This window comes from Mus musculus, chromosome 4 (genome assembly GCF_000001635.26).
Source record: "Mus musculus strain C57BL/6J chromosome 4, GRCm38.p6 C57BL/6J".
Classification (NCBI taxonomy): domain Eukaryota; kingdom Metazoa; phylum Chordata; class Mammalia; order Rodentia; family Muridae; genus Mus; species Mus musculus.
Window position 1 is genome coordinate 118,535,036 of NC_000070.6, and position 18,207 is coordinate 118,553,242.

Here is an 18,207-nt window from a genome sequence, read left to right on the forward strand (position 1 = left end):
ACCCACAGGCTAAGGCTCAAATGTCTTAGCTGTCACTTGCCAGCTACGCTCAGCAACTGACACCATGGTCATCCCTGGAAGTAGCATGGTCTCAGCGGAGAAAACTCCTGTGGGTTTTCATCCCTACCTGGGATAGAAACAAGCCCGAGAGAGTAGAGCCTTACCATAGTGTCAGCGGGGAAAGTATCAAGTTCCCCTCTGTGACTCACCGGCTCCTAATGTTTTGCTCAATGCTGGTTTGGGTGTCTGTCTGTGGGGCAGTGGGCTGCGCACAGACAGCCTGATCTCCAGTCGAGCAGAGGTCTGGAACCCCTGGAACCCGATGGGTAGTGATTTCCACCTACATGGGATGGAAGGTGTTCGATCATGTTTCCTGGACCCCTGGCTCCTGTTGAAGTTACTGCCCCCACAACCCCGACAGGAGAGGCCTGTGGCTATCAATCACATAGGAGCAGCCTCAAGCCTTCCCACATGCAAATAAGGTTTTCCCCAAGCTCTCAGTCCAAGCCAATGAGAGGTACCTGCTGTCGAACCCTGAATCACCCCCAAAACTGTATATAAATCCTATCCAGGGAACTAAAGGTGTGTGAGAACTACTCCATTGTCTGAGCCTTTTGTTCTAAGATCTGTAACACTTGGGAAGAGATCTGCTCTTCTGAAGCGCCACTGGAGGTTCCGCCGCACTCCTCACTGGAGAGTCAGCCCAGCCCGACCAGACTCAGTGCAGAGTGGCTCTGAGTTACTGAGTGACCTGGAAGGCATGGCAGAGACTTCACCTCCCTGCCTGCACTTGCTTCCATTCTCTGGAACTCTGGAGTCACGCCTGGTTAGAGATCTCCATGGAAAAACCTCTGGTACCCACATCTGTCTGTCTGTCTGTCTGTCTGTCTAGAGACCAGGTCTTACTATGTAGCCTTGACTGGCCTGGAATTGTCTATGTAGATCAAGTGGGTCTTGAACTCACGGAGCTTTGCCTACCTCTGCCTCCCCTTACTTGCTCCCATGGGTCCTCTTTGTCCCCCAGTTTGGACATTGAGGTCCATCATGTCAATCTCTCCACAGAACTTGGGGCTTTCCCGCCCCATCTTTTCACCATCAAATGTCCCAGGGAGACTCTCCAGCCCATAGCCAACTGCTACCCACGCCTGCAGCCTGGCCTCCAGCTATGCCTGATGGTGGCTCAAGTGGGCTTTCAAAGCATCTAGGAATCTTGGAGTTTTCTTGGTCTTGCCACAGGGGAGGTCTCAGGTTTCCTGGCTTCTACCCCAGAAGCAATCTCCATTCCTGTGCTCCAGAAAGAGAACTCCAACCGGACCCGGTAATAAAGGGAGCCACGAAGAGCTAACTGTTAGCAAGCAAGGAGACAAAAACACGTTCTTCAGAAAGGATACAGAGATGGGCACCGACATCCCAGATCCCAGCAGGCAATGGGGCTCATATTTTTCCATTTCCCAATGTTTCCTCCCTTGTACTCCCCCCCAGGCCTAGAAATTCCAGCAAATGAGTGTATTTTTCTCAGAAGCCTATTTTACCAGGATTCCAATCTATTCTAAAAATGTATAGAATGCAAGAATATGTATAGGCATTCAAGTGCCCAAAGCTGAAATGTAGGTGAAAGGGTAGTAGCGCTCTGGGCATGCTCCCGTGGTCACTTAGTCTTTGTATCCTGCTTTAGGGACTCTGAGCTGGCCCAGCCAGAGGGCCCGTTGTTCTTTATGTCCTATTTTGGAGGACCAACCATCAGTCCCTCCTAGAGCTAACCTCCTGCCTAACAGTCATACATCTGACCCTCCTCCATGAAGCTCCCTTTAAAACTGCCTCCAGCTTGCAGGGAGACTAGTCATGGGTCAGGGCCTCTCCAAGTTTTCGGCTTCAAACCCACAAACTCAACTGTGTGCACATTCTCCCTTATCTTTCCTTAGGGAGTCGAAAGCTCATTCCAGCCACCTTTTACCCTGGGGCCACCTGCCTTCCCTGCTCCAAGGCTGACTTCTGTCTTGCATCTTCAGGTGATCACAGCTTAATGAACCATATCTCTCCTATCTGGGCTCCTTTAAGGGCCCTGCTTTCCCAGCATCCATTGCATCTCGGGCCTTTAATGGAGCAGCCCCAATATCTTACATCTAAGTCCCAGGACCTTACACCTGGACTGTGCGTTGATTTCTCACCTGCTTCCCTAGCTCCATTTCTGCCCCTTCCAAATCTACCATGTGCAGACAGACAGGCTCACCTGAACACAGTTCTGACCAGGCCATTTCTCTAGGTAAAACCCTCACTGGGACCTGGGAAGTGGCTTCCAGAGTAGAGTGTTTGCCACACAAGACTAAGTACTAGAGATTGGCTCCCCAGAGCTCACTGGAGGCAGGGAGTCTCCCAGTCAAGCTGGGCAGCCACACTCATTGGAACAGCCAGCTCCAGGCTCTGGGATAGACCTCCGCCTCAATATTAAAGGTGGAGAGAGATGAGGGAACACACCCAGTGTCAACTCCAGAGCTTCACATTCTCATGTGCACGTGTCCAGTGTGTCTATGTATACATGATGCACACCACACATATATTCATGCTACCAGACCGGAAACAACCTTCATTAGCTTTCTCTTGGCCATAAGGAAGTGGCCTACTATAGAGAGACCCCCAAACCCTTGCCTAGCATCCCCTTTCTAGCCTTCTTTCTCACCTCTCTTCAGCCTCATACACTCTCTCTGATACCCCTAAATGGCTACGGTCCTTCACTTCCCTCTCTCTGAGCTCCTCTTCCCAGCCTCTCAGGGGAAGCTGAGAGAGCATTTCTGGGAAGTTTAGTTCACCATTCTGTCGTTTCCTCCTCAGGCTAATCTCTATCTCCCCGAGGAGCCAAGCAGTCTAACTAACTTTAGCCACAGACCTCCCTGGATTAAAATCTTCGTGTTTTTCAGTGTCTCCAGGACAAAGTCTAAATTCCTCCCTAGGCTCTCAAAAGGGAGGGGGAGAGGAAGCCTCTCACATTCTCTTGCTGTGTTTATGTAGTGGCAGGGCCCGAGTCAGCAGTGGAGACTGAGGTGGGTGGTACATCCAAGGTGATTTTCTCTAAGGACTGTTCACTGTGGGGTCCCGGGTCAGTAAGGGGGCAGGGGCAGCAAAGGCAGAGGGTGGCCTCCTCTGTGGAGGATGTTTCGTGAGAGCAAATGCTGGGCTAAGGAGTAGAAGAACCTGACAGAGGGTGAAAATGGGCAGCAGAGGTTTAGACAAAAGACAAGGGAGGCGAAGATGAAGGGGAAGTGTCTTCAAGAAGGCCCTGGAGAGAACATTGGAGAGAACATTGGCGAGACAGCATTGGAGAGAACAGAGAGGCTAGTGGGCTGCTGGTGGTGATATGGACCAGGCAGAGGTTGAGTGAAATGTTTGCCGCAAGGCAGCAGTGGGCTGCAGGCCTGCTTTAGTGACAAAAGCAGTATATGGGCTCCATTTACGGGACTCACATATGGTCGGGTGGGCAGGGAGTGGGTCATCTTGGGTACATGCTCTGTTCTCTCCCTCACATCCTTCCCTGGGGGCCTGAAACACTGCCACAGGCCCAGTGAGGGTCTAAGCTGTATGTCCCCTTCCTGTCTTCTAAGTCTCTGCATTCCTGATTTCCTTTAGTGTGGTAAAAGAAATACTGAGAGAGAGAGAGAGAGGGAGAGAGGGAGAGAGAGAGAGAGAGAGAGCAGGCCCATCTCAGTCAGAAGGAAAAGGGACCCCTTGCTCAGTCCAGGTGGAAGAATGTTTTGTGGCCCTCTTGCCTCCAGGACTTGGTCTAGGGCTGTGCCTCTTGTGAGGATTTCTCAGGGAGGGCATTAAGGGCCTCAGGAGGAAAGGACTTAGTGTAGTGACCTAACTTCCCTTCCTGGCTAAAGGTGGGTCTCACTGTCCCTTGTGTATACATTGCCACCTGCCCAAGTTACAATGTTTCAGCCAACCAATAGAAGAGCCTGCAGCACACCAGGTCTTTGTTGGGAACAAGAGATACACAGACAAACAAAAACAAAACACACACTTTGCAGAGCTGAGCTTATACCCTACCCAGTCTCCTCAGACACATTAAGACTTGTGGGTTAGTGTCTGCAGCAGAGGGTGTCGTGGGCACCAAAAAAAGAGCAAGTCACTAATTTAAGGGGAGATGGTGAGAGAGGACTCCCTAGAGAACTCAGCTCCCCAGAAAATGGGGTCCTAAAGGGTGAGAAAGATGGGATGCAGGATATAGGAAGGCTAGAAAAGGCGAGGAAATGTTGGAAGTGTGTGGAAAGTTTGGTGTGACTGGTCCATAGGGCTGAGAGGAGACCATGTGACATTAGGAAAAAAATTTTAAGGTAAAGATTTTAAGCTAGATTTTACTTTTAGTTCTACCATGATCACTCTGGCTGAAATGTATGTCTGTGACAGAAACTGGTCTTGAAGACAGAAGAACAATATCAGTGTGGGGGCAGCCGTACAATCAGGACTGAGACAAAGAGTGTCCCTTCTAAAGAATAAAGATGTGTGTTATCAGGCAAGTGCCTGTGGGTGCTCAGAGATGATGTCACTGGCCTCGGGAGAGGAGACAGCGAGAGAGCCACCACTGTGTGGGACCACGCTGAGGCCTCTGACTTAGATGCTGAGGGACTGGAGGGACCTTCAGTCCAGATGTAGGAACTGCTAAGACAGACAGCAGTGATCCCATTTTGAATGTGTGGAGGGACCAAGCTCCACGGAACACTCAGGGTTTCTGTTGTTGTTGGTATGTGCCATTTTCCTCTTCTGGCTCTGCCCACCTTGTCCTCCTCGCAGTTGGAAACCCCCTCCCCTTGTCCCCCCAGCCCATAGCATCACTTCAGGAGGCATGTTTGTCCTCTCTGCTGACTTTGCCTTACCAGAGCCCGCAGCTCTGCTGTCTATAGTCGTTAGGAGGATCATCTTTGCCCACTCTGCAGAAGTGTGATACTCCGGATGACAGCACAGGAGACTTAAAAGAAGGCTGGGAGTACATGGTGAGTGTGACCCTGCCCTGCCCACTCGGGCTGCCCGGTAGAACACATTCTTTGTTATGGGGATGGGCTTATTGGCTAAGTGCGGATCAGGGTTGTCTCCTTTTATTAAGGAAATGAGCCTAACTGGAGGTCAATCGTCCATCGTCCATCGTAGTGAATAAACTAAGCAGGAACTTTCTCAGCAAGCCCACACTTCAGCTGTGGTACAGAATTTTCTTTCTCACAGTTTCTAGCAAGTGCGGTTAGTGTGCTAGCCACTGGCATTTAGCTCCTTTAGCTTTGTGTAACTTAAGATTTCCCAAGTGAGTTTATTAGTAAATCCTTTACAGCAACAATTTTACTACTCCAAGTTTTTCCTGCATCCGAGTCTTTTAGGAGGCAGATGTCTCTCTGAGTCTCTGATGTCTTCAGGTAATCTCCACCTTGTGTAGCAGGAAGTGGCCAAAGCATTCACCTATGTTCTTGTCACCTGGAAAGAAAACACACACGAGGGGGGCGGGGGGGGGGGGGAGGAGCCCTTCCAGAGCGACTCCAGGCAGGAAGTGACTTACTGCTTCTTCAGTTCCCAGAACCCAGAAGTGGGCCAACTGGTACAGTGGCCACACAAATCGCAGCCAGTTCTTGTTTCCCAGAAGGCAGACTATACATAAGGACAGGGGCACATTTCTAGAGACACAGTCACCGGTTAAATCTCCCCGTAAGCGGCAAGTGAACTCGTGGGAAGGACTGGCTCCCCGCTCTCTCTGGGACCAGACACCAGTAGGTTTCTTTCCAAACCTGTAGAGTCCTCTTGACCCTTCCCCCTTTTCTCATGAGAAGAGAAACCCCAGGTCTGGGGCTCTATAGCCTGGGATGAGTGGGCTGTGGGGTCGGGCGTAAGGGTCTCTCTCTGAGGTGAGATGCCATGGTGCAGACAGAACTACAGCCACCTTTCCCCCATAATTTATTTCATTTTCACTATAGTCACTTTTTAATTGAACATTTGCCAGGAGCCCAATCATCTTGCCCAAGAGGCAATTATTCTTAAGCATCAATAGCAACACTGTTCTAAGAAACTGAGGCAGGAGTGTCTGAGTCACCTCTCACTGGCCCCAGCTGCTAGGTTACAAGCTCAAAGGTGTTTCCCCAGTCAGGTCCATCTCATCCGGAAGCCATTTCTCTCAGTTTTCCCGAGAGTCACTCTCTGAAGAGTGATCACTAGTGTCGTTGTGGATAGGCAACAGTCACCTCTGTGGAGATCCTTGATGATGTCATAGGGCAAGGCTGGAGTTGTAGGGTCTTGGAAATATGGGTCAAGTCTTCAGAGACTCCAGATGAGTATCCTCTAGAGACCCCAGGACCAGGCATAGAGCATGACAGTCCATGATACAAACAGCCCCAAGGAGGTATCCCTCACCTTCTCATGGAATGGATATGAGGGTGCACACGAGCTCCTAATCACATATCATGAAATGCCATGGCGGGGGTGGGGGCGACACACATATATGCGTGCACCTGTGAATGTCTGCCACAAGTTCTGGGGATACTGAGGCAGGGCATGGGAAGAAGGGCTCCATCTCTGTCAGATGAGGCTGGCAATGCTGGAGGTGGTCTCATGACGCTGGCCAGAAGACAACTGTCCTGAGATGCTAAAGATGCTACTGTTATCACCGTGGCCATTTTGGGCGGAGAATGCCTCTGTACAGATCGGAGGGCAGTGTCCACTCACACCCACCTGGTACAGTAGCAACCCCAGCAGCAAGACTGAGCCCAAGGAAGCCAAGGTAATGCCCACAGACAGCATGGCAGCCAGTGGCCGTGCCGGGGCCGGGGCAGCAGCCAGCCCAGCCAGGGTCAGGCCAGTGACCAGCAGCACAAAGCCACTGAGCAACACTACAACAGCGTCGGCGCCTCCGCCGCTGCGCAGCAAGGCCACGTGCTGGGCCTGGCGTATGCAGTTCATATCCTGCACGGCAGAGCTCATCAGCTGCTTCACCAGAACCAGCAGGGCCAGCAGACAGAGCACAGTGCCCACGGCTAGTCGCCATTCGCCGGATCGGCTGCTGGTGGAGGACAGCAGCGCCACACCACCGGCCCCACAGCCAGCCACAAGGATCACGGCCACGGAGAAACAGAGCAAGGAGCGACGGGGCTGCTGGGACCACCATAGCTCCACCTGCTCTGCCAGCACATCTGGGGGCAGCCCCCTGCCCACTGAGGCTTGCTGGGACATGGCTTGGTCAGGCAGGGTCAGGACAGAGGATCACTGTCAGGGTTCAGAGGGTGTTTGTCGTGACCCTGTGTCCCCATCACCTGGTTGCCAGCGAGAAGCCCAGTCTCCTCTTCTTAGTCCAGGCTATGGTTACCCTCACCTGCAGGACAGGATCACAAGTTATTTCCCACCCATCTGGCCCTATAGCCTCATCTGGGAGTCTCAGGGAAGGGCCCCAAGAATCTTCCCCGGGGTCCTCAGGACCTATTCCCAAGAGCTACAACCCTAGCACTGCACCTTGCCAAAGCACCTCCCCTGACCCCAACAGAGTTCCCTCCACCACAGAGCTCCCCTTCCCCTTCAGAGAATCCCCTTGCCCAGCTCCTGACCTCTCACACAGGCTGTCTCGGTGGCCTGTTCCATCCAGGCTGTCGGAGGAAGCTGGTGGTGCCACAGTGGATGACAGGACAAACTGTCAGAGATAATGCCTCATTCAGGATCAGACTCACATGGCCTCAGCTGTCACTGCTGGGTCCTGGGTGGGGGAAGCTATGGGAAAGGGAGGCTGGTGACTTAACCCTTCTGGAACCAGCAGGCTGAGCCTGACCCTTCTCTCATAGGGCTGTACCCTTCCTTCTCTGTGGGTCAGGATCTGACCCCTAACACCGTTCTTCCTCTAGTTCCACCCTATCTCCGTCAGGCAAAAGAAGACGCATGCTCCAAGTCTCTCCTTCCAGTGCTGGTCGTCTCTGATGCAACAGGGCCCAACCCAAATTCCTCATCTTACCCTGAACCTGTTCCTCCTGTGTTCCTTTCTCAAGATGCTGTTACCACCCACCCTCCCTCTCGGCCCACTCCGGGGGCTCCTCAGCGCCTTCTGCTTTTGCCAATCCATGGCCCCAGGGGCTGTCTCTTGCCTCTAAACATATCTCTATCCAGTCCTGTTCTCGGCGCTCATCCAGAACCTGCCTGCTCCCCACGGGTCCATCCCCTGCTAAACGGCTCCACGTGTTCTCTAAGGCAGCAAAAGGAGGACTCAGGATTTGAACCGCAGCCTAGTCCTTCCCATCGTGGGAATGTGGGGAGGGATCTAACAGTGTTACTCATTTAACCTGTTCCCTACAAGACAGGCGGCATGACTCACATCAGGTAAAAATAAAGCTAGCACTGCCGGCAAGGAACCCAACTTCCGGCAGCAGGAGAGACCGATCCTGTAGGTGTCAGCTGCGAGTCCAGGAGGGACGGGAGTGGGGCAGGGAAGCCCCAGCTCACCTCTTAGAGGCTTTTTCTGAAAAGTGAGGACAGAGAAGTTAATTCTGAGGAGTGGGAGAAGTCATCTAACATACTCCTTTTAGACTTCCCACGGGGCAAAGGAGCTCAAAACATACTTTTTTGAGCCAGAGAGACTCGGGGTGAATCAGAACCCACATGGACCACACTGCCGAGACCACGTTTTTACTCCAACGAGACAGAGTAGGGGACCGCTCTGCCCTTTGCAGAGAGGTTGCCTGGCACGCAAGGTGGGTGGGGTAAATGCCCACGCCCCAAGGGTGGTTGGGGGAGGGACCGTGGGCGGAGTCTGTCCCAGCATTCCTCAGGACTGTGGCTTGCTCATCTGAAGGTGCTGACACCGTCTATTGGGGAACGACCCCAGCGTGGGTGGAGGTTCCCGGTAGTAGAACCCGTGAAAAAGGTGGGGGTGGGGCGTATGGGGCACTCACGGGACGCCTGGCTGTGCTGAATCCGATTTGAGCAGGCAGGACCCAGCAGGTTGGGCGCTCTAGGTCTGTTTCCGGGGAGACGCTTCACCTGCCTAACCTGCACCCAGGTGAGCTGGAAGGAGGGGGGGATTAACAGGTGCTGTTTCCAGGGCAGGGCCTGAGCCAATTGGCTGACGTGGCCCTGCGACTTCAGTGGGGCTGAGACATTCCTGGGAAGGGAGGGGCTTCTGTCCGCTGCTGGTAGGTCTGAAACACAATATGCAGATTGGGTCAGCAGGAGGAAAGAATGCTGGCCCTCTGCCCCAGTCTGAGCCCTAGCCCACCCCACAACTCCAACTTAATTTTACCTTCAGCCCCTCCCCGAAGATCTACAGCCAGGCCTGCAATCTTTGCACCCTGAGAGGCTGAGGCAGGAGGAGAGCCAGTAGGAGGTTCCAACTGGCCTGAAACCTCCTCATTCCAGCTGATTCTGGACTTTAGTTCTGAATCCCACTGTATCCTCAGCCCCAGCGTCCAGCATCAGCGATACCCCAAACCTAGCTCCAGCTCTGTCTTAGGCTTTCCCCCAATAAGCCCTTTGTTTATTTTCCTTGAGGCCTCAAGTGAGTGGCAGGATTAGCCTGCCCCATGAGTGGGTAGAGGCCTTTCAGGTAGACAGCTGGAGCTGGACAGTTGGATAAGTTTCACAACTCTTGACAAGGCAAAAGAAGCCCTTGCCCTTCAGCTGGACTGTCCCCCACCTACCTCCGGCCTCTCTCTGGCCGAGTCTGGCCAACTTGAATCATTGAGCTGAAATGCCTTGGCTGATCTGGCTGATCCGACTGCACTCACGACCCGTGTTTCTTCCATATTCATTCGCAACAGATCTTTAGTTAGTTAGCTTTCACCCCTGACCCAGAGGTGTATCCCCAGCCACTGCAGGGATAAGTACTAGTTTACTAACCACCATGACCTCAGCAGCCAGCGGTAGCCTGTACGCGTAGGGTAATCGATAAATGTTTGTTGAGTGGCTGGCTAAATAAAAGTGTGAACTGACTGACGGTGTGACTATTTTGACCTTTGAGCTTTTGGGATGAAACCAGAAGGACAAGTTGGGCCCAGGCTGTGTGGTCCTGGAGGGCCTCAGGGATGCATTTGGACAATGCTGGGTGTCCACAGGGGTGTTCAAGGTGGAACCGGGATATGGTTCAGGGCTCTGCTTCTAATCAGCAAGTCTGGGTCCTAGACACCATGCCCCAAGTGGGCAGAGGGTGACTGGTTGGAGAATGTACAGTTTGTCCCACATCTTCTGTCCTACCCCTTCTGTAAACTATATGTTAGTATGTTCTTCTCTCTGCATTTGATGTGTATTTAAAAAACTAAACAAACCACTACCAGCAGCAGCAGCAGCAGCAGCACCACCAAAAATCCCAAACAACAGAATGAAATCCAAGTCAATCTTCCCCAGATCAGGGCACAGGGTAACTGTGCCTGGCCTGGCTTCCTCTTTGCTTTGTTCGCTGCAGAAGACAGGGAGCCTCCTAAGTCCAGAGCAGCGTGGTCTGTATGTCTAAGTGTCAGCTTAGTTATGTATTTGTTTTACATTTCTCTCACATATTACATCCAAATTCAACTCCAGTTTCCTCTCCTCTCCTCCTCTCAGAGACTCTCCCTCTCGCTCCCTCAGATCCACTCCTCTCTCATTCTCTCCAAAAAAGCAAGAAGGAGGAGGAGAGCCGGGCGGTGGTGGCGCACACCTTTAATCACAGCACTCCGGAGGCAGAGGCAGGCGGATTTCTGAGTTTGAGGCCAGCCTGGTCTACAGAGTGAGTTTCAGGACAGCCAGGGCTACACAGAGAAACCCTGTCTCGAACCCCCCACCCCCCCCAAAAAAGGAGGAGGAGAAAGAAAAGAAAGGAAAAGAAAAGAGCAGGCCTCCCTCCCAGGGATTTCAATCGAACATGGCATGAAGTTACAAGAAGACTAGCCACAAGTCCTCATATCCAGGCTGGATGAGGTAACCCACTAGGAGGAAAAGGGTCCCAAGAGCGGGCAAAAGAGTCAGGGATGTCGCATTCCCCCTGTGCGGAGTCCCACAAGAGCACTGAGCTATGCAACTATAATGTATGTACAGAGGACCTAGGTCAGACCCAGACAGGCTTCCTGACTGTCACTTCAGTTTCTGGGAGCCCCTCTTATTTATGTAACTTAAGCCTTTCTAATAGCCTGTTTCAAAAGAACAGTAAAACCAACACAGTAAAATGAATGTGTTTGCTGGGCTATGGATGCAGCCCAGTGGTTGCTCGCCCCCTGGTTCAATCCCCAGAGCTGCAAAACTGTATGTATTGGAATTGTAAAATATATTTTACTATAGAAGGTATTAATGGGCTCTTTGAAAGTCTTTTCTTTTCTTTTTTTTTTTTTTTTTTAGATTTATTTATTATTATATGTAAGTACACTGTAGCTGTCTTCAGACACACCAGAAGAGGGCGTCAGATCTTGTCACGGATGGTTGTAAGCCACCATGTGGTTGCTGGGATTTGAACTCTGGACCTTCGGAAGAGCAGTCGGGTGCTCTTACCCACTGAGCCATCTCACCAGCCCCTGAAAGTCTTTTCTTATACATACAAACTGTATCTCAGTTCAAATTAGCTACACATTGAGTACCCAGTAGCCACCTTTGCCTGTGGCTGTCACCTTACTGGGGAGTACAGCTCTGGCTAGCTTTTCCCTGAAGAAAACTTTAGGGCTGCTTGACTGGTGCAGAGCAGGGGACATTGGATGACATAGTGGGTATTAATCCTGCCATTCTGCAAAGCATTATGAACGTGCCCCCTTTATAAGAAACAGGCCTGGGAGAGCCAAGGTCTGCCAGAGCTTGCCAGCCTGGATTCGATCTGAACTCTTCTAATAGCCTGGTCCTTAGGAAACTCTAGTCTCCTGCTAACCTAATGTTCAGCTGTCCTAGACAAAAGCTGGTGCCGGGAACCCCGAACATCCCCTTTCTCTACTCTTTCCCTTTGGAGTCTATAGAGGGAGAAGCAGAGCCTAAGGCTTCATCAGTTTGAATACTGGCTGGGGCTGGGCAAGTTAGTGGCTCAAAGTGTTGAATCTGTCCCTAAAGCAGGGACAGAAATGGAGGCTCAGGAGGTAGAGGTGGCAGTGGGCGTGCAGGAGAAGCTGTAGGTCAGGAGGTAGAGGTGGCAGTGGGCGTGCAGGAGAAGCTGAGGTCGGGAGGTAGAGGTGGCAGTGGGCGTGCAGGAGAAGCTGTAGGTCGGAAGGTAGAAGTGGCAGTGGGCGTGCAGGAGAAGCTGTAGGTCGGGAGGTAGAGGTGGCAGTGGGCGTGCAGGAGAAGCTGTAGGTCAGGGGGTAGAGGTGGCAGTGGGCGTGCAGGAGAAGCTGTAGGTCGGGAGGTAGAGGTGGCAGTGGGCGTGCAGGAGAAGCTGTAGGTCAGGGGGTAGAGGTGGCAGTGGGCGTGCAGGAGAAGCTGTAGGTCAGGAGGTAGAGGTGGCAGTGGGCGTGCAGGAGAAGCTGTAGGTCAGGGGGTAGAGGTGGCAGTGGGCGTGCAGGAGAAGCTGTAGGTCAGGAGGTAGAGGTGGCAGTGGGCGTGCAGGAGAAGCTGTAGGTCAGGAGGTAGAGTTGGCAGTGGGCGTGCAGGAGAAGCTGTAGGTCGGAGAGGTAGAGGTGGCAGTGGGCGTGCAGGAGAAGCTGTAGGTCAGGGGGTAGAGGTGGCAGTGGGCGTGCAGGAGAAGCTGTAGGTCAGAGTGGATAGGTGGCAGTGGGCGTGCAGGAGAAGCTGTAGGTCAGGAGGTAGAGGTGGCAGTGGGCGTGCAGGAGAAGCTGTAGGTCAGGAGGTAGAGGTGGCAGTGGGCGTGCAGGAGAAGCTGTAGGTCAGGAGGTAGAGTTGGCAGTGGGCGTGCAGGAGAAGCTGTAGGTCGGAGAGGTAGAGGTGGCAGTGGGCGTGCAGGAGAAGCTGTAGGTCGGGGGGTAGAGGTGGCAGTGGGCGTGCAGGAGAAGCTGTAGGTCGGGGGGTAGAGGTGGCAGTGGGCGTGCAGGAGAAGCTGTAGGTCGGGAGGTAGAGGTGGCAGTGGGCGTGCAGGAGAAGCTGTAGGTCAGGGGGTAGAGGTGGCAGTGGGCGTGCAGGAGAAGCTGTAGGTCGGAGAGGTAGAGGTGGCAGTGGGCGTGCAGGAGAAGCTGTAGGTCGGGGGGTAGAGGTGGCAGTGGGCGTGCAGGAGAACCTGTAGGTCAGGGGGTAGAGGTGGCAGTGGGCGTGCAATAGAAGCTGTAGGTCGGGGGGTAGAGGTGGCAGTGGGCGTGCAGGAGAAGCTGTAGGTCAGAGTGGAGAGGTGGCAGTGGGCGTGCAGGAGAAGCTGTAGGTCAGGGGGTAGAGGTGGCAGTGGGCGTGCAGGAGAAGCTGTAGGTCAGGGGGTAGAGGTGGCAGTGGGCGTGCAGGAGAAGCTGTAGGTCAGGAGGTAGAGGTGGCAGTGGGCGTGCAGGAGAAGGTGTAGGTCAGGGGGTAGAGGTGGCAGTGGGCGTGCAGGAGAAGCTGTAGGTCGGGAGGTAGAGGTGGCAGTGGGCGTGCAGGAGAAGCTGTAGGTCAGGGGGTAGAGGTGGCAGTGGGCGTGCAGGAGAAGCTGTAGGTCGGGGGGTAGAGGTGGCAGTGGGCGTGCAGGAGAAGGTGTAGGTCAGGAGGCAGAGGTGGCAGTGGGCGTGCAGGAGAAGCTGTAGGTCGGGAGGTAGAGGTGGCAGTGGGCGTGCAGGAGAAGCTGTAGGTCGGGAGGTAGAGGTGGCAGTGGGCGTGCAGGAGAAGCTGTAGGTCGGAGAGGGTGCAGAGTGGAGAACAGATGAGCTGGAGTCACACCATGCCCTATACCCAGCCAGAGGCCGAAGTGAGCCTGTCACGGTAATGCCACTGCCTGCTTGATTCCCTCCCATGCCTAGCCTGGGTTCTTCATGATCCCTGAGGCCCTCTTTGATGTCATCCCGCTGCCTCAAAACCTGTGTGTGCTGGTGGCTCCCTCTGCTTTCCTTCCAGATGACTCCTTCGCTTCAGCTCAAATGTCACCTTTGGCTGTTAAAATCCTTTCCGGAGGAAGTTGTAAACAATGCCTACCCCTCCTCCCGAGGTCTCTGATTCCACTCCAGGGAAGATTGCTCTGGGGGAGCCAATGAGTTTGTTGGGATTACTTCCAGAGCATAGGTGAGGGGTTAGTTACTTGAATATGAGTGCTGCCCACCAAAAGACCGCACTGAAAAGTCTTTACCCAGCAGGGGTGATGGTTTTCTCACAGCTTCATAGATCGAGTCCACTCTAATAGATCCCCAGACCTCAGCACAGCTGTCTCCCCAACGGAAGTACCATTCAGGCTGTAAAACTCAGCATGTAGCACCACCAGTCAAAATGAAAACAAAGACCTAATCCATCGAAGTCCATAGTTTTGGGGAAGTCTATAAATGTATTAACCTTGCTTTCTGGCTTCTGTAGTTGTCTGCTTCTGGCCAACCGTTCTTGTTAACTGAAATAGGTTAACCCAGGACACAGTTTCTGTGCTTAAAAGTTAATCCTGAGAAAGGCTCAGGCCTACACTAGAACTCCTAGTGTCATCTCCAGCCAGCTAATAAGGACTTTCTATTGGCTTAAACTCATGTCTGGGCAGTCTTCTTTGGTGGATACCCCACACATCCCCCTTTAATAGTCTTCCTTGGCCTATATACTGTAGCCCTTCCCCAAGGGCGCATGTAATTATGTCAGGGATGGTGGTATGGAGTGGCCAATACTCAGGTGATTCCCCCCTCCCCCTTCTCTGCTTCTCTATGAGGAGAAGTAAGCAGTCAGCAAGACCAGCTGGGTTGACCTTTTCTTTCTTTTTTTTTTTTTAAAGATTTATTTATTATTTATTATATGTAAGTACACTGTAGCTGTCTTCAGACACTCCAGAAGAGGGAGTCAGGTCTTGTTACGGATGGTTGTGAGCCACCATGTGGTGCTGGGATTTGAACTCCGGACCTTCGGAAGAGCAGTCGGGTGCTCTTACCTGCTGAGCCATCTCACCAGCCCCTGGGTTGACCTTTTCAAGGGGCTCAGCTGAACTCTGAAGATGGCCATTGTTGGACTCCAAGGATAGTCACGTACATCCCCTTCCCAGAAGAGCTTCCTGGACATTGTCTAAAATCACTGTGCCCCCAGCGTTTCTCATCCCCTTAGCCTTGCTTCCTTTATTCCTGTCCTTTCCCTTTTCACTCCCACATACACATTACTGTGGGTCTCCCTCTTGACCTTCATGAGGAAGGGTTTGCTTTGTTTGGTGCTGTGTACCCAGCTCCTAGAACAATAAGCGTGTAACTCAACATTGTTGAATGACTGAGTGGAATCGTGATTTTTGGAGCTAGGATGATGTTAAGGTCCCAACTCTAGTAATGTAATTTTAGAAAACCTGCTGGGTTTCCATTGATTTGTTAAAACATCAACCAAAGGCAGCTTAGAGAGGAGAGTTATTTCACTTACTCCTGAGCATCATGGTCCATTCCTGAAGGATCTCAGGGCAGGAACCTGGAGGCAAGAGCTGATGCAGAAGCCGTAGAAGAGGGCTGCTTACTGGCTTGCTCCCCATGGTTTGCTTAGCCTGCCTGAAATTAACATTTAGGACCACCAGCCAGAGATGGAACCACCCACAAAGTGCTGGGCCTTCCAACATCATCAATCAAGAAAAGCCCTGTGTAGACTTGCCTATAGGCCACTCTGGTGAAGGCATTCTCTCAACTGACGTTCCCTCTTCTCAGATGACTCTAGCTTATGTCATGTTGACAGGCTTGGTAGATTTGGGTCTCCTCATTTGTAAAATGGGGATAACACGGCTTAGTCAGTGGTTATGAGGGGAGTTAAATGGTAGAATTCAGAAAAAAAAATATTGTACCTCTTCTGTGAACCAGGTATTGTGCAGGGGACACGGGAGTGACCTGGGAGGAAAGCTAGGAGAAGAAAGGACACACAGCACAGGGTGGCCAAAGGGCATCAGTGGACCCATACTTAGTGTAGTGACTGACCATTCCTCTAGGTACATATTTGTGGGGGACATAGGTCCCACTTAGGATTCTCATCCTCTTTCCAGATAAGAGCTCTAAGATTATCATTCACGATTCATTGGTATTGTCTACAGGCGATTGAACAGAGGTAAGCTCCCAACTCAAGCTAGGCCCCAAAGTCTCCCTTTGAGCAATTTAAGACCAGGAGAGATGGCTCAGTGGTTAAGAGCATCTGCTGTTCTTGCAGAGGACCCATGTTTGATTCTCCAGACACATGTCAAGCAGCTTTGTGGCTAAAATTCCTGCCCTGAGGAGGGAGAATTACTGTCTACCTCTACTCCTAAGGTCCCATGACAAGCTGAGGTACAACTCCACCTTCGTTCATTCTGGGAAACCAGTGAGTTAGTTGATTAGGCTGCAATGGAGGTCATAGGTGGGAGTGTGGGTGGCCTTAAAGCAGTCACACTGGAAGGTCTGCACTCAAAATACAATGACAACTCCCCTGTGGATGCATAGATGGAATTGTTCTCTCTAATCCTTCAACCTAGATACACTAAATCCTACCCACTCACCCCCCCCCCAAAGTGCACTAATTAGGCCAGAATTGTACACACCTGGTTGGGAGGTTCGGCTGGCTCCTCAGTGAGGATCCTATGACCCTCTGGCCCCACAGGGAAGGTCAACAGTCAACAAGCCCAGCTGTGGGCACCTTTTTTTTTTTTTTTTGCAAGTGAGCACAGCTGAGCTCATGAAGATAGTGGTAGTTTCTCTCAGCAGATAGTCCTGTACAAACGGCTTGAAAACACCTTCAACCTCAGTTCCAGAGGACCTGATGCCCTCTTCTGGACTCCGTGGGCACCTGTACTCACTCATGTGCATGCATTTGAGAGAGTGTGAGAGTATGTGCGTGCACACTCACACAGCAGGCAAATCTTAAAACCAAAAAAAACCCAAACCAAGATTGGGCTGGAGATTTCATTCTGAGGAGCTAGCTGTATTAAAGTGCTCTTCTGCCCGCTGACATCGTGATGGGGTGCCTGTCTGCACAGGGTCCTTAACAAGAGAGGGGGATGGGCTCCAGCTGTATCCCAGGCCCGCTTAAGCAGTCTGGAGTCATAGCCAAAGAAGGGCACCTGTAGCCTTGTGCTAGAACTCATAGTTCCAATTTTAGGTTACATTAATACACTAGTATGTGTGCCTAGAGCAGGCTAGCCCTCTTCTGTCACGTGACACCTACTAGATGAGCAATAAACCCTACCAGCCTCAGCGGGTAATCAGTAACGCTGGTTCCACTTGCTGCCTGGCACCCAACAAGGTTATATCCGTCTGGGTATTCCCCAGTGTGGCTCCACTCGGGAGAATCTGCCTGCATTTCAGACATAAACAAAGCATAACTGCTCTCTTGAATCTTTGGTGGTCTTGGGGAACTCAGGGAGGATGAACCCCACTCCTGGTCCTGAGATTGTCTCTTGTCTTTCTGAATCCAGAGCAGTGATTGTATTGAGGTGGTACCTTATATAAAATGGCTATAATGATCATACCCAGGATTGCCTGTGCCTCTCAAATACCTCTTGGGAACAGCTGGTTGATACACAATTGTCGGTCATGCTTTCTGGAGGAAGGCAGACATTGATGCCAAGACTGGGACTGTGGAGTCTTTCGTGTTAAGAGAACAAGAGGGCAGAGAAAGCACATCTGAGATCTGAGCAGTTTACACTGTCTGGCTGAAACTGATGCTGGAATTCTAGAACAATGTGGGTGGGTGGTCACTGGATATCAGAGGCATAAAGAAAATGACCCGGAAGCCTCTCACACTAGGATGACAAGCTTCTCCCAAGGCCACAAGCTGTCATACTCATTGAGTCCCCAAAGCTCAATGATGGACAGCAACCAGAAGAGCAAGAATTGAGTTCATTCATGTACCAATGGGTGACTGGCTCAGCTTCTACAACTGCTGGTGGGGCTGGGGGGGGGGCTTGGGAGTTGGGGGACTGGGGAGGGGGTGACTGCTAGATCCAATCTACCAGTGAGGGTCAACCAGTTGAAGAGACCTGAAACATAAGATGATTGTCATGCCTTCTACTTCCCTATGAAGTCATCATAGGCAAAGTGGAGGGAGGTCTGAGATTATAGTAGTCAGAGAACTGGGATCACCCAACAGGTATAGGAGTATCATGGAAGGCAGGATGTGGAGAGCTAAACAAGACTGAGTCTCTGGCCTCACATTCTGAAGCTATCTATGATCCTCTCTCTGCAGCTGAGAAAACAAGCCACTGGCTCAGGCACTAGCTGGAGCTGGAGTGGGAGT

At 52.0% G+C, this 18,207-nt stretch overlaps 1 protein-coding gene and 1 long non-coding RNA gene across 7 annotated transcripts; one reads left to right on the plus strand and one right to left on the minus strand.

The window, feature by feature from the left end:
- Positions 1–5,905: 5,905 nt before the first annotated feature.
- Tmem125 (transmembrane protein 125) lies at positions 5,906–9,885 on the minus strand. Of its 5 annotated transcripts, none has more exons than XM_017320149.2 (5): positions 9,642–9,885; positions 8,898–9,143; positions 8,321–8,464; positions 7,566–7,648; positions 5,906–7,336 (listed from the first exon to the last, which is right to left on the minus strand). In XM_017320149.2, the coding sequence occupies exon 5, from the start codon at positions 7,195–7,197 to the stop codon at positions 6,547–6,549; it is 651 nt and encodes a 216-aa protein (XP_017175638.1). In that variant the 5' UTR covers positions 7,198–7,336; positions 7,566–7,648; positions 8,321–8,464; positions 8,898–9,143; positions 9,642–9,885; the 3' UTR covers positions 5,906–6,546. The 5 variants fall into 5 exon arrangements, with proteins under 5 accessions (XP_017175638.1, XP_006503076.1, XP_011238798.1 ...); XM_006503013.4 differs by having other exon boundaries at positions 7,566–7,725; XM_011240496.3 differs by lacking the exons at positions 8,898–9,143; positions 9,642–9,885 and adding an exon at positions 8,565–8,878 and having other exon boundaries at positions 7,566–7,725; positions 8,321–8,492.
- Positions 9,886–12,103: 2,218 nt separating this feature from the next.
- Positions 12,104–13,221, plus strand: Gm40237. 2 transcript variants are annotated; one of them, XR_001784414.1, is made up of 3 exons: positions 12,104–12,119; positions 12,649–13,120; positions 13,209–13,221. It is a non-coding gene; the product is annotated as a predicted gene, 40237 (long non-coding RNA). The 2 variants fall into 2 exon arrangements; XR_001784415.1 differs by lacking the exon at positions 12,104–12,119 and adding an exon at positions 12,371–12,383.
- Positions 13,222–18,207: the final 4,986 nt, after the last annotated feature.

Excerpts from the sequence above, each read along its gene's own strand:
- Tmem125 (XM_017320149.2), bottom strand. The coding sequence starts at position 7,197 with ATGTCCCAGCAAGCCTCAGTGGGCAGGGGGCTGCCCCCAGATGTGCTG.